The 21,551-nt window shown below is 49.3% G+C and overlaps 1 protein-coding gene across 8 annotated transcripts; it reads left to right on the top strand.

The window, feature by feature from the left end:
- Positions 1–2,564: 2,564 nt before the first annotated feature.
- MAPK15 (mitogen-activated protein kinase 15) lies at positions 2,565–21,530 on the top strand. Of its 8 annotated transcripts, none has more exons than XM_090138286.1 (13): positions 2,565–2,722; positions 5,465–5,563; positions 6,203–6,232; positions 6,775–6,865; positions 8,267–8,397; positions 8,556–8,719; positions 10,408–10,547; positions 12,266–12,323; positions 13,514–13,651; positions 13,884–13,989; positions 15,306–15,606; positions 16,535–16,692; positions 20,633–21,530. In XM_090138286.1, the coding sequence occupies exons 1-13, from the start codon at positions 2,606–2,608 to the stop codon at positions 20,777–20,779; spliced, it is 1,680 nt and encodes a 559-aa protein (XP_089994412.1). In that variant the 5' UTR covers positions 2,565–2,605; the 3' UTR covers positions 20,780–21,530. The 8 variants fall into 8 exon arrangements, with proteins under 8 accessions (XP_089994412.1, XP_089994411.1, XP_089994410.1 ...); XM_090138285.1 differs by having other exon boundaries at positions 2,565–2,691; positions 18,169–20,774; XM_090138284.1 differs by having other exon boundaries at positions 8,556–8,665; positions 18,169–20,774.
- Positions 21,531–21,551: the final 21 nt, after the last annotated feature.

The following is a 21,551-nucleotide window of genomic DNA, read 5'->3' as shown; positions in this document are numbered from 1 at the left end:
GGGGTCCCTCTGAATGGCATCCCTTCCTCCCACCGCTCAGCCACACCACTCAGCTTGGCGTCAGCAGCAAACTTGCTGATCCCTCAGTGCAAAACTTGGCGTTTTTCAGCACTGAACTGCATGAGAATCCTGAAGACCAATTTCTCCAGCCTGCCACAGCCTCCCAGGGGCAGCACAACCAGCAGTTGTAAGAATTGCAGTCCAGCCGTTTATCCAGGTAGTCAGTGTAGAAGGCAAACAGCAGTCATCCCTGCGCTGTCTGCTGGGTAAACCACTGCAGTGGGTGACCTCAGCTGCTCTTCCAGTCACTGTCGATACCTGTTTGTTTCCAGCAGCTGAGTTAGCAGTCCGTGTAACCATCTTACTAACAGCAGAAATACAAGCTAATTGGGATTGAGGCTAATAAATCAAATAAATGAGTTTCTGAAAATTGAGGTTCTTACTCTGGTCTCAGGGAGCAAAGGGAGCCCAGTGACCTCCAGTCATTTTTACCTTTCCTACCAACTGGATAATGGAAACAGAACAGCAGGCCAAAGGGGCTTCTAACAGCCTATTATTATGTATTCTGCAAGTTGATACTGACTGCGTGGAAGAATACAGGTCACAGCCTGAGGAGGTGAGAAGCCCCTGGGAAAGGGCTTGTATTAGCCTGGGAGCACAAGTAAACTGCCTCAAGCTTCTGCACGTAGCTGCAAGAAACTTCTTGTCACAAACTGCCCTGCAGCTGTACCTAAGTACCCTTGCTTTCTGTGGAGGACCTTCCTATCTTGATGAATGATGCCCCATTGTCTCCCACTGCTACACACACATCTATACATGGCCGTGGTCCTAAGGGGTGTGTGGGGCTCCTGCTGGCTGGCAGCCACTGGCATCTGCTGGAAAAACCCCAGTGCAGACACTCTACCAGGCGGCTGCCACCAGTAGCTGGGACCTGGTGGAGACAGCCCTGGCTGGTCAACCCTGTTAAACTGATGTACGGTCACTCGCCTCCCCAGACTTTCTTTAGGAACCTGAAAAAAGCAATCAGTGCAGCTGGTTCAGGTGGTGTCACAAACCTCCAAGAAGCACGAGCACAAAACTGTTCATCCTGTCATTCTTTTCTGGTCAGACAAGATGATCTTCTGTTCAGTCAGTTCTTAACCAAGTACATGCGTCGTATTAAAAGGCTGCTAGGGGGTGACTTGGGCATGGCATACAGAGAGAGACAAAGCCAAATGTCACAGCAGTCATTTAGGGATGATCTGGTCTACACTTAGATCAGCTTGTCAGCACGGATGTTACGGGATCAGTGTCTGCCAGAGTAGTGGGTAGGAGGGACAGAGGTGCATTACAGGCATTTACATTAACAGCTGCTAGAGAGAGAAAGGAAGGAGGGGGGGGGAGAGAAAGGAAGGAAGGAAGGGGAAGGGAAGAGGGAGGAAGAGGGGGTAAGGGGGTGGGACAGAGGGATGAAGGGGGAGGGGAAGGGGAGGGGAAGGAGAAAGGGAAGGGAAGGGGGAGGGGGAAGGGCAAAGGGAAGGGGAAGGGGAAGGGGAAGGGGAAGGGGAAGGGGAAGGGGAAGGGGAAGGGGAAGGGGAAGGGGAAGGGGAAGGGGAAGGGGAAGGGGAAGGGGAAAGGGAAGGCAATGTGTTGGAAATATCCAAATAATTTTCCAGGACGGTATCTCTGATAAAGCAGATTTTATTTGCAATTGCAATGCCGGGCCTCCTGCAAGCAGGAGAGCACGCAGAAAACAGCGTTACATCTTTTATGCCCTGTTACTTGACACTTATCTCTTTCTCCCCTGGCTCCTCATTGGCTGAGAGCTGCAGGTTCACAATCTTCCCAATGCTCAACTAAACATATGGACACTGGATAAACGTCAATTGTTGCTAGCTAAGCATATATCACTAATTAGTTAAGTTCTCTCACTTGCTCATTCAACACTTGGTCATTGTTTCTGCACATCTGCTCGTCCTTACATGGAGATAAGCTTGGAAGGAGGACAGGAGGAGTATCTTGATCCCTGCCTGTTGCATCCCAACCCACCCGCAGAGCACGGCAATCCAGCCTTGTGTGGAGGCCCCGGCCTCTTTGATGTTCGTTAAGTCTGTTTTTCTCTTGCTGAGGGCCTCTTCTCCAAACAGAACAGCCCCACAATGTGCCTTCTGGTCCACAATACTGTACCTATACTATTTGGAACATTTAAAAACTACTGCAGTTTTGCAAGCAAGAATTAATCACACAATTCAGCAACTACATTCCAAGTATTTTACTAACATATGTGGTACTTCTACTTTTTCACATCAGCTATTTCCAAGGAGTTACCAAATACAAGCACACTGTGCTCTGCTTCTTCAGAGCAACTTCCCCTTTTTAGTGTCTAAAGCAGGAACAACAACAAGGAAGGAGGGAAGGAAGTGGGGAAGGAAGGAAGGGGGGGAAGAGAAAAGAAGGAAGGGGGGGAAGAGAAAGGAAAGAGAAAGGAGGGAAGGGGGAAAAAAGAAAGGGGAAAAGAACAGAGCACAGCGCACTGCGATACGCGCGCTTTGATGACGTCACAGCGCCCCCGCCGATCCCGGCGCACAGCGCACCGCCCGCGGCACGGCCGTGTCGCCCTGTGCGCATGCGCGGCGCGGCGCGTCCGTTTCCATGGCGACGGAGAGGCGCCGCGATGAGCGAAGCGGAGCTGGACGCGGCCGTGGCGGGGAAGTACGAAATGAAGAGGCGGCTGGGAAAGGGGGTGAGCGGATGGGGAGCGGGGAGCCGCTTCGGGTCTTTGCCTCCGGTCGTGGTTCCGCCCTGCCGCCTTCCTCTGAGCGCGGGCGGCAGAGCGAGCCGAGCTGCTGAAAAGCGGGCATTGAAGCGCTGCTAAAGCGAGCGGAAGGGCGAAAGTCAGAGGTAACCGCTCCACGGCTGCCGCTACTGTGGGCCCCTGTGGCACCCTGTGGCACGCTATGGGTCCCTATGGCACTGCTTTGTGTCCCTATGGCACTGCTATGGGTCCCTATGGCACTGCTTTGTATCCCTATGGCACGCTATGGGTCCCTATGGCACTGCTTTGTGTCCCTATGGCACTGCTATGGGTCCCTATGGCACTGCTTTGTGTCCCTATGGCACTGCTTTGTGTCTCTATTGCACCATATGGATCCCTATGGCACTGCTTTGTGTCCCTATGGCACCCTATGGATCCCTATGGCACCCCATGGATCCCTATGGCACGTCTTTGGATCCGTATGGCACCGCTATGGGTCCCTATGGCACCCTGTGGATCCCTATGGCTCTGCTATGGTTCTCTATGGCACCCTATGGATCCCTATGGCACTGCTATGGGTTCCTAAGGCACCCTATGGATCCCTGTGGCACTGCTATGGGTCCCTATGGCACCCTATGGATCCCTATGGCACTGCTTTGTGTCTCTATTGCACCCTATGGATCCCTATGGCACTGCTTTGTGTCCCTATGGCACCCTATGGATCCCTATGGCACTGCTATGAGTCCCTATGGCACCCTATGGATCCCTATGGCACGCTATGGGTCCCTATGGCACTGCTTTGTGTCCCTATGGCACCCTGTGGATCCCTATGGCACTGCTATGGGTCCCTATGGCACCCTATGGATCCCTATAGCACTGCTATGGGTCCCTATGGCGCTGCTATGCATCCCTTTGGCACCTTATGGATCTCTGTGGCACTGCTATGGATCCTATGGCATCCTGTGGGTTCTTATGGCACTGCTATGTGTCCCTATGGCATCTTATGGGTCCCTATGGCACCCTGTGGATCCCTATGGCACTGTTATCACACAATCACAGAATCACAAATGGTTGGCTTGGAAGGGACCCAAGGATGACAAGGCTCCGACCCCCACCAATGCAGGGCCACCAACCTCCACATTTCACAGCAGCCCAGGCTGCCCAGGGCCCCATCCAACCTGGCCTCCAACACCTCCAGGGATGGACGGGGCATCCACAGCCTCTCTGGGCAGCTGTTCCAGCACCTCACCGCTCTCACAGCAAACAACTTCCCCCTCACATCCAACTGAAATCCGCCCTCCCTCAATTCCAACCATTCCCTCGTCCTGCTGCCATCTCCCCTTCCCAAGAGCTGACTCCCCTCCTGTCTGTAGGCTCCCTACTGACAGGCTCCCTGCTGAAGGCTGCACTGATTCACCCCGCAGCTTCTCTTCTCCATGCTGAACGAGCCCAGCTCCCTCAGCCTGTCTCTGTAGTGGAGGTGCTGCAGCCCTGCTCATCTTTGTTATGGGTCCCTATGGCAGCCTGTGGATCCTTATGGTACTCTATGGATCCTTATGGCACCCTATGACCCCTATGGCACCCTATGGGTTCTCTGGGCAGCCTGGTCTGCTGGTTGGTGACCCTGCACATAGCAGGGGGTTGGAACCTGATGAGTATGGTGGGCTTTTTCAACCCAGGCCATTCCATGACTCTATGGAGCTGGGAATTTAACCTGAATTTTGGCTGTTCTGGATGGCTGTTAATTAACGTGATCCTTGCAGATGCTCATTACTCGGTCTGCCGTGTGGGACAAATCCAACTTGCTTATTTCTGGTTGTACATTTGAATCTTTCCGCATTCTAAGGAGTGTTTTATGGCTGCACAGTGGTGTCACTGCTTTCGTGTTAATGTTTAAATGTCTGAACGAAGTAAAACAGTTCCTGTGTTTGCTGAGTGGTTTTCATACTTAGATAAGAGATAATGGCGTTCAGGGGGACTTCCCAAGAATGTTTGTGAACCTGGAACATAGAATCAAAGAACCATAGAAGGACCTGGTTGAAAAGGACCACAATGATCACTGAGTTCCAACCCCCTGCTGTGTGCAGGGTCACCAACCAGCAGACCAGGCTGCCCAGAGAACCCACAGGGTGCCATAAGGATCCATAGGGTGCCATAGGGATCCATAAGATGCCATAAGGATCCATAGGGTGCCGTAGGGACCCACAAGTTGCCATAAGAACCCATGGGGTGCCATAGGGATCCACAGGGAGGATGGGTCCCATAAGGAGCCATAATCATAGAATCCTAGCATGGCCTGGGGACCACAATTCTCACCTGGTTCCAACCCCTGCTGTGTGCAGGTCACCAACCAGCAGCCCAGGCTGCCCAGAGCCACATCCAGCCTGGCCTTGGATGCCTGCAGGGATGGGGCATCCACAGCCTCCTTGGGCAACCTGTTCCAGTGCCTCACCACCTCTGGCTGAAAAACTTCCTCCTCACAGCCAACCCAAACCTCCCCTGGCTCACTTTAAAGCCATTCCCCTCGTCCTGTCACACATGGGTTCAGGTCCTTTGGTCAGAGTCAATATGGATGTTCTCAGTCCTCCAATGAACAAAGTATTAATTATTGGACTAATTTCTCTTTCTTGTAGGTAATTGTTGAGTTTCTCTACTGAATTCCCACACTGAAGGTCTGAATTCAGCTGGGATGCTGCAGTGTTCCACTCACCTGCCCTTTCTCCCCTCCAGGCTTACGGCATTGTATGGAAAGCCATCAATCGCAGGACAGGAGAAATAGTTGCAGTTAAAAAGATTTTTGATGCTTTCAGGAACAGAACGGATGCTCAGGTAAGAGACTGTTTATAACATGTCCTGAGGGCTATGCTGGGAATTCGCAGATATTTTTCTTATTTGTGTCTGTAAAAGTTGCTTGTCACCTGGCTATTTGTACAGTCTGCAGCTCCATTAGGATAATAAGAAGCAAAAAATGATAGGTTTTGTGTTTTGTAACATCTACAGACTATTGTTTAAAGTCACTGAGGATAAAATGTGTCCATAAAGGCATAGAATCATAGAATAGCTCAGGTTGGAAAAGACCTCAGAGATCACCAACCATCCTGCCCCAACTCTGACAGCCCTCTGCTAAACCACGGCCCTGAGCACCACATCCAGGTGGTTGTTAAACACATCCAGGGATGGTGACCCAACACCTCCCTGGGCTTAACAACCCTTCCTGTAAAGAAGTTTTTCCTGGTCTCCAACCTAAACTTACGTGGATGGCCGATATGATGTCCTGCAGTACCTAAACTTGGAGAGCACACGTACACTTATCTAAGGGAGCAACTGTTGTTTTTTTTCCCACCTGTCTACTACATGAAGTTTTCCTCATTTCCTTAGAACTGAGAATGGGTTTAACCTTCCCATAGGAAGCCCATGCTCTCTTGTGTCATTCTGTTAATGTGATAATGGTTTTTTGTTTCTTTCTAGAGAACATTTCGTGAGATTATGTTCCTACGGGTAAGGTCCATTTTCCCAACGTTTCCCAATAGCTTTTCAGTTATCTCTGCTGTTCACATATTTTCTTCTCATTCTTTTTCAAAATGCAGAGTTCAGTACTGACATGACCTTTCACTTTTTTTTTTCCGCTGCCTTGCAAAGCAGTCATTAGAAAATCACAGTGACCCAAGTGCAGTGAAGAGATGGTCTGAGTCTTCTGCCCAGAGCCACATCCAGCCTGGCCTGGAATGCCTGCAGGGATGGGGCATCCACAGCCTCCTTGGGCAACCTGTTCCAGTGCTGTTGAGTGAATTTTACTCACACATAACACAGCAACATTTGCAGTATCAATACCTTAAACGGAGTTTTTGAATAACTGACTGGTTCCATACTATGGAGAAGGATTAAATACATTTGATATTTCAAGTAGAAGCTTGATGAAGGAAACTGCACATTACTGTTTGTCCTAGAGAATAATACAAAAGGAAATAATTACCGTTTCTTTGTATGATTCACAAGAAAGGCACTCAGCTTTGACTGCTGGGTCTCTCTTCCCTCTGCAGGAATTTGGAGAGCATCCAAATATCATCAAACTGCTTGATGTTATCCGAGCTCAGAACAACAAGGACATCTACCTCATTTTCGAGTCTATGGGTGACTGAGCATTGTGTTGGCTATTTAAACACACTCTGTCTTGCAAGTTATCTTTCTTCTTTCCCTGTTATCACTTCCTTCCTGTGATTAGATGGGAACAGCAGTGAAACTTTGGAGGGAATAACAATGATGAGAGAAATGTTGGGTTGGAATGGAAGGAGGGCAGTGAGCATCAAATCAGAAGACTTTCAGAGATAGAAGAGATGGCAGAGTTCATGTAGAAGAGACTATATATAATTCTGCTGTAAGAAAATTGTGTAATAATGGAACAATTACTGTAGCATAATCTGCAAGTAATAGATAATATAATGATAATAGAGACTGCAGGCTCGGACTCAGACTGGCTCCAGTCACTGGTGGGTGGAGAGGTTCCATTTTAGTGACTGTTATCTCTAATTTTAATTTTCATAAGTGACTTGAATGTGGGACTTGAAGGTATAGAATCACAGATTATAGAATGGCCTGGTTTGAAAAGGACCACAATGGTCACTTAGTTTCAACCCTCTTGCCACGGGCAGGGCCACCAACCAGCAGACCAGGCTGCCCAGAGAACCCATAGGGTGCCATAGGGATCCATAGGGTGCCACAAGAACCCATAGGGTGCCATAATCATAGAATGATCACAGAATCTTAGTGTGACCTGGGTTGCAAAGGCCCACGATGCTCAGCTGGTTCCAACCCCTGCTGTGTGCAGGTCGCCAGCCAGCAGCCCAGGCTGCCCAGAGCCACATCCAGCCTGGCCTTGGATGCCTGCAGGGATGGGGCATCCACAGCCTCCTTGGGCAACCTGTTCCAGTGCCTCACCACCTCTGCATGAAAAACTTCCTCCTCACATCCAACCCAAACCTCCCCTGGCTCAGTTTAAAGCCATTCCCCTTGTCCCATCACCACCACCCTCACAAACAGCCGTTCCCCTCCTGTTTATTTGCTCCCTCCAAGCACTGGAGGCCACAATGAAGTCTCCCTCGTGGTGACCCACAGCTTCTTTAGGAGGGGGAGCCCTGATCTGTGTGCACTGGGACCCAAAGGAGCAGCATGCAGCTACAGCAGGGGAGGGTCAAGTGAGTAAAGGTTCTTTAGTGAGAGTGGCTGGGCACTGGAACAGCTCCCCAAGGGCAGGGTTCATACCAGTGTTAAAGAAGTGTTTGAGCAGTGCTCTCAGACAGACTGTGATTTTTGGGTGGTCCTCTGTGGAGCCAGGAGTTGTACTTGATGATCCTTATGGGTCCCTTCCGTAGTCTGTGCTTCTGTTATCCTATTGCAATGCGATCAGTCATTGAGGTGTTAACCTCCTCTGAGAGTTCACTTGAAAGGCTGCAGTCTGTAAAATGGTCCATCCTGACCTGGTTTGGAGCAACTTCTATTTGCAACTCGGTAATCTTTTCCTGTTGTGAATTACAGAGACAGATTTACATGCTGTGATTAAGAAGGGGAATGTACTGAAAGACATCCACAAGTGTTACATTCTCTATCAACTCCTGAAAGCCACTAAATTCATCCATTCAGGAAATGTTATTCACAGGGATCAGAAGGTGTGTTTCAGTTCCTAGTCCTTATCTTTCACTCAGACTTTCTGTTAAACACTAACTGGAAAAGCATGAAAAGAACACAACCAGTAGAAGAATGTTGATAATGACCTTCTGCCATTCAGAGCATAAAGAACTCATTCATTTTCCTTTCTTCAATTCAGCCTTCGAATATCTTGCTGGATGCAGACTGCTTTGTGAAGCTCTGTGATTTTGGGCTGGCCCGTTCTTTGTGTCAGATGGATGAAGAACAAAGCAGCCCTGCCTTAACAGAGTACGTGGCCACACGCTGGTACCGAGCCCCTGAGATCCTGCTTTCCTCCCGGAGGTAACGGCGTGCAGTGAGCAGAAGAAAGGCATTATGGAATTCCTTCACTGCTGGGGAAAATTTTTGACTGAGAAGTCTTAAATCTTTTCACTTTGGATGGCTCCGGGTGCAGTGTCAGCGGTCCGTTTTCTCAACATGCATTTCAACTTCTTTTGCAGCAGGGAATTCTCCTTACATATACATTTCCTTCCTGGCTTCTTAGATTGACCACTTACCTACAATATCAGCTCATGTTTCATCTTTTCTCCCACCAGACCTATTTTTTCTCTCCTTAAATCTGAATCATTGCAAAATTTTGTTGAGTACCTCTGTCCTCTTATTCAGAATTTGGCTTTAAGGACCCAAGCAGGCAGTTTTTTTCCTCCATTTGCTACTTTTCACAGAATCACAGCATGGCTGGGGTTGGACGGGACCCCAGGGATCACAAAGCTCCAACCTCCCTCCTGCATGTAGGGCCGCCAAGCTCCATACTGACACTGCACCAGGCTGCCCAGGGCCCCATCCAACCTGGCCTCCAACACCTCAGGGATGGACGGGGCATCCACAGCCTCTCTGGGCAGCTGTTCCAGCACCTCACCGCTCTCACAGCAAACAACTTCCCCCTCACATCCAACTGAAATCCGCCCTCCCTCAATCCCAGCCATTTCCCCTCGTCCTGCAGTTATCCGCCCTTCCCAAGAGCTGACTCCCCTGCTGTCTGTAGGCTCCCTTGTGCTGAAGGCTGCACTGATTCACCCCGCAGCTTCTCTTCTCCGTGCTGAACGAGCCCAGCTCCCTCAGCCTGTCTCTGTAGTGGAGGTGCTGCAGCCCTGCTCATCTTTTCAAGTACGTTGCTTTTCTTTGCTGCTGGAGCTGAAAGCTTTGCCTTATTCTACTTTTGCCTAAGGAAGATTTTCAGTACTAGCTGATGCTTCCCAATAGAAAATACATGTGGGTTTTATACCCCAAATTTGAAATCTGGATGTTTTGCAGACGGTCATTTTGATCTGTTGGAGTGAGTCCAGAGGATGCCATAAGGATGCTCAGAGGCTGCAGCACCTCTCCTATGAAGACAGGCTGAGAGCTGGGAAGTGAAAAGGCTCCAGGGAGACTTTATACCTTCTTAGTATTTAAAGGAGGGCAATAGAGAAGCTGGGAAGGGACTTTTTACAAGGGCATGTAGTGATAGAGAAGGGGAAATAAAAGGAGGTAGGTTTAGGTAGGATGTAAAAGTGGGTGGGCACTGGATCAGTTTGCCCAGAAAAGGTGAGGAAGTCCCGTCCCTGGAGGTGCTCAGGGCCCGCACTGGATGAGGCTCTGAGCAGTGTGGTTAATGGGAAGTCCCTGCACATTGCAGTGGGGTTGGAACTCGTTCATCTTTACGTTCTGTTCCGATGCAAACCTTTCTGTGATTTATCCACTGTTTGCCATTGAATATGCTTAAATAATGGTAACTATTTTTTAGCTGCATTCTGCCCTGAAAAATCATATTACACCCATCAGTTGTTTCTAAGCAGCAGCTTTGTATCTTCGCTGGTGGTAATGTGACAAGTAGATATTGCCTTGTTCTGAAACCCACCTTTCATATATTTCCTTCTCTGGTTTTATATGGAGTAAACTTAATCTTCTTGCAAAATAAGGTAAAATAGCTTATATGAATGCCAGGTACTAAGAAAATAGTCCAAACTCCGTTCTGTTCTTCTTCGTAGCTACACTAAAGGGGTAGACATGTGGAGTATTGGCTGCATTCTGGGTGAGCTGCTGCTTGGAAAACCTCTTTTTCCTGGAACATCAACCATCAATCAAATAGAGCAGATCTTGAGGGTCATTCCTGCCCCATCGCCGGAAGGTAAGGCTTTTTCCTACGGAGGAAGTTACTTAAAGGAGAGATAAAAAGAGTGAAAGAAAGCAGCAGCCCATCTGGATCAGGAAGAAGATATCTGTTATGACTTCTTCTAACATCTTCCCAAGGAAGGAAAACTTAATTGAGGAATGCTAATTTTATAGTAAAACAGACCTGTACTTGATTAGATGAGAAGGAAGAACAAGGCCTTCAAAACATTCTTCAGTTTTATAAGATGGCAAAGGTTTAAAACAGAGCATCATACCTCAGTTGGACTTGTGTAGTCGTAGTAAATTGTAATTTTGGTCTGGAAATCTAAATAATAGAATGAATCATAGAATGGCCTGAGTTGAAAAGGACCTCAAGAATCATCAGTTCCAACCCCTGCTGTGTGCAGGTCGCCAGCCAGCAGCCCAGGCTGCCCAGAGCCACATCCAGCCTGGCCTTGGATGCCTGCAGGGATGGGGCATCCACAGCCTCCTTGGGCAACCTGTTCCAGTGCCTCACCACCCTCTGCATGAAAAACTTCCTCCTCACAGCCAACCCAAACCTCCCCTGGCTCACTTTAAAGCCATTCCCCTCATCCCATCACCACCACCCTCACACACAGCCGTTCCCCTCCTGTTTATCCGCTCCCTCCAAGCACTGGAGGCCACCATCAGGTCTCCCTGCAGCCTTCTCTTCTCTGAGCCAAACGAGCCCAGTTCCTCAGCCTTTCCTCATAGCAGAGCAGCTCCAGCCCTCTGCTCACGTCCAGCTTCTCGTCCACCCGGACCCCCCAGTCCTTCTCTGCAGGGCTGCTCTCCAGGAGCTCTTCCCCCAGTCTGTATGGATACCTGGCATTGCCCCAACCCAAGTGCAGCCCCTGACCCAATGCAGCACCCTGCACTTGGCCTTATTGAACCTCATTAGGTTTTCTCATGGTCCCACTTCTCCAGCCTGTCCAGGTCCCTCTGGATGCTTCCCTTCCTCCCAGTGTATTGACTGCACAGCTCAGCTTGGTGTCATCCACAAACTCCCTGAGGCTGCACTCGATGCCATCGTCTGTCACTGATGGAGATGCTGAAGAGCACCGGTCCCAAGACCCTGAGGGACACAGACTTGTGAGCGGCCTCCACCCTGACACAGAGCCATTGATCACAGCCCTTTGGCTGCATTCAGCCAGCCAATTCCTAATGCATCCAACAGTCCATCCTTCAAATGAGGAAGGCTGTAACTTTTCAAACACGGAAAACTGAACTGTGAGCAGCAACTTTTCCATGAGATTTGTAGGGAACTGAGAAGCAAGATTCTGAAAAAAAAAGACTGTTCCATTGCGACTGTTGACTTAAAGGGTCTGACAGATAGGTCCAGGAAACAGCTCACTGCCAGCAGTCAAAAAGAACCCAGCAGTGCAGTACAAACAGCTGGCATCTCATTCTCTGTGTAAAGCAGCGATTTGGAGCAGGTCATTTTGCCTCACATGTCTTGGTGCTTCCAAGTATGGAGTGTGAGAGCACATGTTTATGAAACCCATGAGGATGTAAATAGAAACATTATCAGAAAATGTGTAAGTAAATATTCTGTCCCCACTCCATAAGATTTCCTGATCTCTATTAGAATAATTTTCCATGACATTTATTAGGCTCATTTCCTCTGTTTTATACATTTTAATGCCATGTGTTTGCTTTCCTACATAAACTATAAAGCTCTGCTAATCGTTGACTATCATTTTGTTGTTGCAGATATTATGGCTATGCAGTCAGACTACAGGGCCTCGATTATTGACCGCATGAGTTCCCGGTAAGCTCTCTATGTTAAATGTGTCTCAGATGTCAACAACGGCTGTTTAGCGTGGACAGAAAGTTATCCCAGTGTTCACCTTCCAGTGCTGGAACAGCCTGCCCAAGGAGGCTGTGGATGCCCCATCCCTGCAGGCATCCAAGGCCAGGCTGGATGTGGCTCTGGGCAGCCTGGGCTGCTGGTTGGTGACCTGCACACAGCAGGGGTTGGAACTGATGAGCACTGTGGGCCTTTGCAACCCAGGCCTTTCTAGGATTCTATCATGATTCTATGATTTTGGTACCCTATGGGTTCTTATGGCACCCTGTGGGTCCCTATGGCATCCTATGGGTTCTTATGGCACCATATGGATCCCTACAGCACCCTGTGGATCCCTATGGACCCCTATGGCACCCTGTGGATCCTTATGGCACCCTATGGCTTCTCTGGGCAGCCTTGTCTGGTGATTGGTGACCCTGCACACAGCAGGGGGGTGGAACTCAACGATCCAGGCCATTCTAATTACTTTGTACTCATATCTGCCGTGATCTGGGCATCCCTCCCATGAGGGAATTGGCAGTACTGTCCTCCTAGCTGTGAGCTGTATGGGTTCTCTGGATGCTCACAGATAGACCCGATGTTTGGAGGGTTAGCTGAGGGCTCAGACCGTGATGTCCATCAGGTCTCCTGCTGCTCGTGTGAACGATGCATGCCTATTTATGACGATTTCTTCAGCTGGCCTCCCAGAGTATCCTTCTGGCTTTCTGGAGGATAAGCATCATTTATGGATGCCACAGAGGGATGTGCCCAGAGATGCTCGAGTCATCAGGCGTGAGGTGTGTGAGGGAATTTGGGCAAACACCTGGAGTGAATTTCACCTCCAGTTTTGTGGGACTTCACACCCAAGCGAGCACAACTTCCTGCTGAGGTGATGAAATGCCAAAAGAAAAGTTGCCTCGTCTGCGCCACAGGGAGAGAACTGCTTGCACTGTGCTGTGCCTCAGGGCAGTGAGGGGATCTTTGGACCTGAGGGCACGCAGATGGATGCTGTGGCTAAACCAGAGTCCTGACCTTCAGCTGAGACGGTCCCCTCTATCATAAAGAAGGGACAAGGAAGGAGCAGTGCCCTCAGAGGCCCCTTCCAACTCTCAGCACCCTGAGGACTGTGAAGTAGATGATGTGAGCTTATCTAATTGTTTCCTAACTTGTAGGCAACGGGTAACGTTTGAGGAGATTTTACCATCCTCTACTCCTTTGCCTGCCTTAGATCTTCTGAAGAAGCTCTTGGTGTTTAACCCTGAGAAACGACTGACGGCAGAGGAGGCCCTCCAGCATCCGTATGTGAGAAGGTGAGCGATGCCAGTGTGCCAATCCCTGCATTCTGCTCACATGCTATAAAGCTGCTTTTAGCACGAGCTGCCCTTATGCTAATTGTAGAAAGAAAAAAAAGTTAATTCCTTACCCTCTCTAAGCCTGTTTACTCTAGAGGTCACGCTAGATGACTTAACAATAGTTAATTTAGCATAATATTAATCTGTGGGGTTTAGTCTTAGTGCCTTACACCGTGTTGTCCTCTTCCAGGTTTCATTGCCCTGCCAGGGAGCCCTCTCTGGGTTACGATGTGATTCTTCCTTTGGGTGATGACACTCAGCTGTCTGTGGCAGAATATCGAAACAAACTGTATGAGGTACATTCTTCTGCCCTGTTTGCTGAAGCCTTAATCCCCCAAGTCTCTGTCATTCTTGGACTGACTGAATTCTGCCATTTTCTTCTATTTGCCTTCCCTTGGGCTTTCCTTACATTCTTACAGTGACAGTGTGGTGTTTCGTCTCATTCACACAGAATCACAGATGGTTGGGTTGGAAGGGACCCAAGGATGACGAGGCTCCGACCCCCACCAATGCAGGGCCACCAACCTCCACATTTCACAGCAGCCCAGGCTGCCCAGGGCCCCATCCAACCTGGCCTCCAACACCTCCAGGGATGGACGGGGCATCCACAGCCTCTCTGGGCAGCTGTTCCAGCACCTCACCGCTCTCACAGCAAACAACTTCCCCCTCACATCCAACTGAAATCCGCCCTCCCTCAATTCCAACCATCCCCTCGTCCTGCTGCCATCTCCCCTTCCCAAGAGCTGACTCCCCTGCTGTCTGTAGGCTCCCTTCAGGTGCTGAAGGCTGCACTGATTCACCCCGCAGCTTCTCTTCTCCATGCTGAACGAGCCCAGCTCCCTCAGCCTGTCTTTGTAGTGGAGGTGCTGCAGCCCTGCTCATCTCCGTGCTCCTCTGGCCCCTCTCCAGCAGCTCCCTGTCTTTCTTGTACTGGGGCTCCAGACCTGTTAGAACAAAATGTGTTGGATCCATCAACCTGAGAGATGAGGCGACTGCTGCTGTGCGTCCCCAGGTCCTGCCAGTAGTGTGAGAAATGGATGATTTTTTGGAGACCAATCCTCCTGTGAAAAAGTGTTAATTTGCAACTGCAGTGGTGGACATCCTGCAAACAGGAGCCACAGGATCATCAGTTCCAACCCCCTGCTGTGTGCAGGTCACCAGCCAGCAGCCCAGGCTGCCCAGAGCCACATCCAGCCTGGCCTTGGATGCCTGCAGGGATGGGGCATCCACAGCCTCCTTGGGCAACCTGTTCCAGTGCCTCACCACCCTCTGGGTGGAAAACTTCCTCCTCACAGCCAACCCAAACCTCCCCTGGCTCAGTTTAAAACCATTTCCCTTTTTCCTATCACCATCCACCCTTGTAAACAGCCATTTTTGTTTCTGTATGAAGGATTGGGAAACAGAGTCAGGAATTTTAATTGCTAGTTGCAATATATCAGGACTTACCTGCAATATCATTCTGAAATAATCAGTGGAATCTGGTGTACTAATATAATTATTTCATATCCTGTGAAATAATTTATTTACACGTTTGTCTCCTACGTTTTGTGTCTTATTCCCCTGCTTTGATTTTAGCTGTTTGAAGTCTGACCAGCTTCTCTTTTTTCTGTAGATGATCCTTGAAAAGAAAATAAATGGCAATCCAAAGGAGCAAATGCAGAGAGGAGGCACTGCATTGAGTCAGTCTCAACCCAGACCATTCTTTCCATATTCCAATCCTGCGACTTTAACCACCAGGAAGAGCCTCAGAGTGCCAACACCGCCTCTGCCCGAGCAGCCACACGTGGGTGCTGGGAGTGCAGGCGGTGTCCAGGCAGAGCTGTCCAACCTGAGCAAAGACTTCTCAGCGTCGTCGTGTCAGACATCAAAGATCAGTGTGACATACAACCCCATCACACACTCTGCTGTTCGAAGTAGGTACTGCCTTCCTGCAGTTGAGTGCTCTGCTATGAGGAAAGGCTGAGGAACTGGGCTTGTTTGGCTCGGAGAAGAGAAGGCTGCAGGGAGACCTGATGGTGGCCTCCAGTGCTTGGAGGGAGCAGATAAACAGGAGGGGAACGGCTGTGTGTGAGGGTGGTGGTGATGGGACGAGGGGAATGGCTTTAAAGTGAGCCAGGGGAGGTTTGGGTTGGATGTGAGGAGGAAGTTTTTCATGCAGAGGTGGTGAGGCAGTGGAACAGGTTGCCCAAGGAGGCTGTGGATGCCCCATCCCTGCAGGCATCCAAGGCCAGGCTGGATGTGGCTCTGGGCAGCCTGGGCTGCTGGCTGGCGACCTGCACACAGCAGGGTTTGGAATTGATGAGCGCTGTGCTCCTGTGCAGCCCAGGCCATGCAGGAGTCTGTGATTCTATGGGTCCCTATGGCACCCCATGCATCCTCAGGGCATCCCTATGGATCCTTATGGCACTCAATGGATCCCAATTGCACCCTATGGATTCTTAGGGCACCCTATGGATCCTTATGGCACCCAAAGGTGACCTATGCATCTGCAGGGTGCATTAAGGAACTTATGCATCCTTAGCACAGCCTATGGATCCCTATGGCACTGCTATGGGTCCGTGTGGCACCCTGTGGATCCCTATGGCACCTATGGGCTCTCTGGGCAGCCTGGGCTGCTGGTTGGCGACCCTGCACACAGCAGGGGGTTGGAACTCAGTGATCATCGTGGTCCTTTTCAACCCGGCCATTCTAGGATTCGATGATGATTCTATGATTCATTCTGAGTATTTTTGTCCTGTAAGAGGAAGGGAAGTGGCTGACTCTGTCTTTCTATTCTGTCCCTACCTCAATGCATTCTTTGTCCTCACAATTTTCCTACCTTCTCTCACATTTTTCCTCCAGCAGGTAATGCAAATTCTGGTGCTGTGATCAGGAACCATTCTGCACCACCTCCTCAGCAGATGAGAACTGTCACCAATGGGAAGCAGAGGAGACAAATTGCGTGGGCAAATGCAAATCCTCAGCTGCTTCCTGCAAGTGTACAGAACAACCTTTCCTGTGTAAGTAGCAGCCCTCTGCAGAAAAAAAGAAAACCTTTCCTGTGTAAGTAGCAGCCCTCTGCAGAAGAAAAGATAACCGTTCAGTGACCAAACATCATTTTGTAACTTGGTAAAGAAACTCAGATGAGAGGCAAGTGATGTCGCTGAGAGTTATTAATTAGTGAGTGCCCCTCAGATGGAATTCAGCCTCATTGCCTGTACGTAGCGTCAGTGAAATGTGCCAGTAGCTGAGTTTAATAAGGCAGTTGGGCTTGCAGAGATATGTGAATATCCTTTACTACAGTGCTGCAGAGTGTGCTGACTGAAGTGTCTGGAAATTACCCGTGGTAACTTACTTCTGGTATGCAGTAGATTCAGACAGGGGCTTTCATGTTCTAATCCTCAGTGCTGCAATACCTGCATTCCCAGCCTTTTGTCTGGTAATGTACTTAAAACCCCATGTGAAGTAATCACTGAGGACGGAGGTGTGGCTTTGACCTTACACTTCCAACATGCCTGATGCCGACTGATGGCTTTATGAGAACAGTTTTTTCCCCGGAATATTTAAGCCCGGGCATTCAAGAGAACTGTGGAGTCACAGGATGGCTTGAGTTGGAAGGACCACTGAGATCATCATTTCCAACCCCCTGCCGCAGTGACTAAACCAGGCAGTACCTCAGGCTGCCCATGGCCCCGTCCAGCCCGGCCTGGAGCTCCTCCAGGGGTGGGGAATCCACAGCCTCCCCGAGCCTCACCACCTCTCAGTGAAGGACAGGAACAACGTGATTTGGAGGATCTGTGGGTACTTGTGACTCGCTCCCTGCTGCTGTAAGTGCCTAACGGGGAGAGGACCGTGCTGCACACAGCCTGTGCTTTGTATTTGTTCCCTAGAAGGCTGACACTGACCACTGTCAGCGGCAGTGGATGCTCCTCAGCACTGTGACCGATGGTGTGTTTGGTGAATGATGACTTCTCCATCTTCCTCCTGCAGCCTCAGCAGGAGCTGAAAAGTTCTGACATTCCCACTTGCTCTGCGTTCACTTTCAGCACCCAGCCAGGCTGGAGCAACTCTTGTTCTCGGCCGTTTGAGCAGTCTGAGCATTTGCACTGGCACACGATTAACCTTTATTGCTGGATTGGTTTCCATCTGCAGCTTCCAGCCCAGACGCTCACCAAGCCACTCGATTGGCAGAAACCAGGAGGGTATTTTGGGGAAGATGATCTGTTTTGTGCATTTATTTAAAGCATTCACTACCTTTGGGAATAGTTACTATCCCAACAGGCTTTTTTGCTCCTGTGCCATTAGCTCATCCTTGACATTCCTATTTGAAAGCCTTTCTCCCTCATGCCATTTTCAGCACACTGTCCTCAGTGTTTGCTAGTTAACATTCACGATGCCTTCTACTGCTCAGATGATGCAAATTCTGTGTTCCTTGTTTGTGTTTCAGAAAGCTGTTTGCAGATTCCTAACTGCCTCGGCTTTTATTTCTCATCCAGAACCCACGAAATACTGAATTTCACAGCAGAGATGTTCACCCCCTTCTGAAATGCAGTAAGAAGATGTTCCGTATTACTGCGAACGTGGGAGCTGCCGGCGATCCGAAGGCATCCATGGGCAGTTATTCTCAGGCCTATGGAACCATATGCAAATCTGCACTGCAGACTCTTCCGATACGAAATTCCTCCCAGCAACACAAGGAGCCAACATGGAAGAGTTCAAACCAGGCCTCATCAGCCCCCTAACGAAGCCGGGAGCAGCAAACGGGAGCTCAGTATAAAAGCTGTCCCAGCTGAACGGGAATTCATTGCTTGGAACAACGCGCTGCTTTCCTGGGACAAACCAACAGGGAAAAGAAATGAATCCTTTTGCCTTCCAGCCTTCCCAGCTGTTTGCTCCCATACCGTGAGAGTCCTGTCCGTATTCCTGATTTTCACTGCTGCAGAAAATCACGGAGCGCTGGCTGTCTTCAGACAGTCACGTTTCTTCAGCAGGGTCAGAGGCACTGCCTCGGCCCAGGCCTTTCTCGAGCAGAACAATTAACTGTCTGCTTCCTGAAGATCAAGGAGGCTGAACTCTTCATCCTTATCTTCATCTTCAAGCCCTTCATTTTGTATCACACTAACTGATGTATGACTCTTTCAGGGCAAGCGAATGAAAGCCTGAATAAGCAAAATCAGTGATGATTACTTTCAACGCAAGCAAGTAGAAAAGCCTTTGAAGTATGAGTGGGCTCTGCTAGAATACTTCATACTCTACCTACCATGTATTCATCATATCAGCACTGCAGTAATAAATCTTCTGTGTTGCACTACAGAAAAAACGTATAGTTTAGTGGCTGTTTGCAGGGGGAAATGTACAAGGGATGCCCTGTTCAATATGCAAGATGATGGCAACTTCTTTTCTTTCAGAAAGCAAGAGGTGCTGTTGCTGCAGCATCACGAAGCTGTCACCAGGCAGCAGTGGGACTGCAGCGTCACAGCCCATAGTTTTCATTGGTCCTTTACATAGAGTCCATTTTGAAACTGGTCAAATGCTGATTCTTTATACATTCTTATTTAATTTCCATAGGTCTCTGTCCCTGAAATTGTACTTCACTTGTGAGAAGTTAGTGTTGTTAGCTTTGGAACTATGGTCAAAGAGAGAATTCAGGCATTAAACTGAAAATGTGAGTAGTGCTGCCATTGATAGCTTGTCCATCTTATTTTTTAGTACCTAAACACCGAAGTCTATGGCTAAATTAAAAAGAAAATAGCACCTTTACGTTTGGTATCTAGTCTGGTCACCTAAGTCTGGCAGGGGGTTGGAAATGCAGCCGTATAAAATCCTATTTTATCCTGCTCTATTCATAAAACAGGCAATTCCTGCCTGCCTCTGAACAGCTGATAGAGCAGAGGGGGAGGTCTGTGCAGGGAGCATCCAACACAGCGCGTTGACCTGCACTCTGAGCTGCTGGTTCTCGTTCACTGCAGCAGGAGCGCGGAGCTCATTTTCGGGCTGTGAGTCCAGGGCAGCACCGACGTCTCGCAGGTCTCTTCCAGCCTCAGTGATTCTGTCGTTCTGTGATCCAGCGCTCACTGCGAACAAGGCTCAGGCTGAGAAGTGATGGACTGCAACCCTACCTTTGTAACGGCCTCAGAATGGCTTCTGTCCTTACCAACGGAATTGTTCAGCTCTATGGAGAAAGACCTGGGGGTCCTGATGGATGAAAGCAGGATGTAGAATGGCCTGGGTTGAACGGGACCACGATTCTCATCTGATTCCAACCTGCTGTGTGCAGGGTCACCAACCACCAGAGCAGGCTGCCCAGACAACCCAAAGGTGTCACAGGGATCCATAGGGTACCATAGGAACCCACAGGGTGCCATAAGGACCCATTGGGTGCCATAAGGATCCATAGCATGCCATAAGGATCCATAGGATGCCACAGGGATCCATAGTGTGCCATAGAGATCCATAGGGTGCCATAAGGATCCATAGGATGCCACGATATACATAGGGTGCCATGGAGATCCATAGGATGCCATAGGGATCCATAGGATGCCATAGGGTGCCATAGGGATCCAGAGAATCACAGAATCCTAGAACGGCCTGGAGGACCACAATGCACCCAGCCCATGGCAGTTGGTTGGAACTGACTGATCCGTGAGCTTCCTTCCAACCTAAGCCTTTCTGTGACTATGACTCACTCAGCAGTATTTGCACAGAACCCACAGCAGCTGCTGACCGACTCAGCACCACAAGAGATGAGCCATTCTAGTTCTGCTCAGGAACACATTTGTGCACACCGTGCTGAGCAGGATCAAATCCTGCCAACCCAAACAGCGACAGCAGAATTCCACGATGTTTGTCTAATCTGCCCCTACAGAAATCATCCCGTTCCCAGCGTCTCATATAGAACGATACTGGAGCAGGTTTGTGAAAGGCTGGGGAAGTAAGAAACTATTTGTGTTACCCAAACAGGGCTGGTGTGCAGCGCAGTACCACTGTGCATGTATACACACAGCAGAGCATGGCGAGGCTCTATCTGCACCGTCTGACAGGTGTCTCAATCACTGCAGCTCATTCTGGGACTTCTCAGCCAGCGGATCGGATCCAGTACTAAGATGACGTTTGTGTACAGCCCTGACTTATGAATTTGTAGCTGTGTAACCAATTACAGCTTGTTTCTGAGACAGAATACATTTGTATAATATGGAATATTAGTAAGAATGCTACTTCAGCCTTTTTTCCCCCGATTTTGATTGGTTCTTCCTTATTTTTCCTCTCAAATTTACTTCTAGATTGAATTTCTTATATTAAAATGATAAGCTCCCTTGATTCTTACAGTTGTTTTATTTTATTTTTTTTTACCACCATCAGCAGTAATTTGGAGATTGGGTAATTTTCTTTCATATCTTCATTTCCTAAGTTTTCCAATGAGCAGAAAAACAGCCATCATTACAGCTACGCAAACCAGGTAAACCTGCTGCCGTGGGAGGCAGTATCCTAACGAGAGCAGCTGCAGGCTCACAGTTACCTTCAGGATCCGAAGCAGCCTCCGTCCATCAGCCGTGAGCCTCAACAGGTTTGCTGAGCTTGCAGCTCAGGAGCCAAACCTGTAACTCCGGCCGATGGAAACAAGAAATGCAGAAGCCTATTTCCGTGCGTGATCATTCCTCTCTCCCACCTCCTTAGCCAGGAAAAATAAAGGAAAATGAAGTCAGATCCCAGTTTGGCAATCCTAGGGATGCTCGTGGAAGCAGCCCAAGCTGAGGGAAAGGGAAACTCAAGCCTGTGTCCGACTGCTTCTTGGCCTCTGCATCTTCTGTCTGTCACGGCTCTGCAACACAGCAATCAGCACAAACCTGACTGGTTCTGTACCTGTAATTAATTACTGATT

This window comes from Phasianus colchicus, chromosome 3, assembly GCF_987193195.1.
Source record: "Phasianus colchicus chromosome 3, bPhaCol1.hap1.1, whole genome shotgun sequence".
Taxonomy (NCBI): Eukaryota; Metazoa; Chordata; class Aves; order Galliformes; family Phasianidae; genus Phasianus; species Phasianus colchicus.
This window is presented reverse-complemented; position numbering and strand designations above follow the sequence as displayed.

Bases quoted from the DNA above. Each gene is read 5' to 3' on its own strand.
- MAPK15 (XM_031609654.2), top strand. From the start codon at position 2,606: ATGCGCGGCGCGGCGCGTCCGTTTCCATGGCGACGGAGAGGCGCCGCG. The intron at 6,866-8,266 runs GTGACTGAGCAT...TGTGAATTACAG, and splicing joins CCTCATTTTCGAGTCTATGG to AGACAGATTTACATGCTGTG. The intron at 8,720-10,407 runs GTAACGGCGTGC...TCTTCTTCGTAG, and splicing joins ATCCTGCTTTCCTCCCGGAG to CTACACTAAAGGGGTAGACA.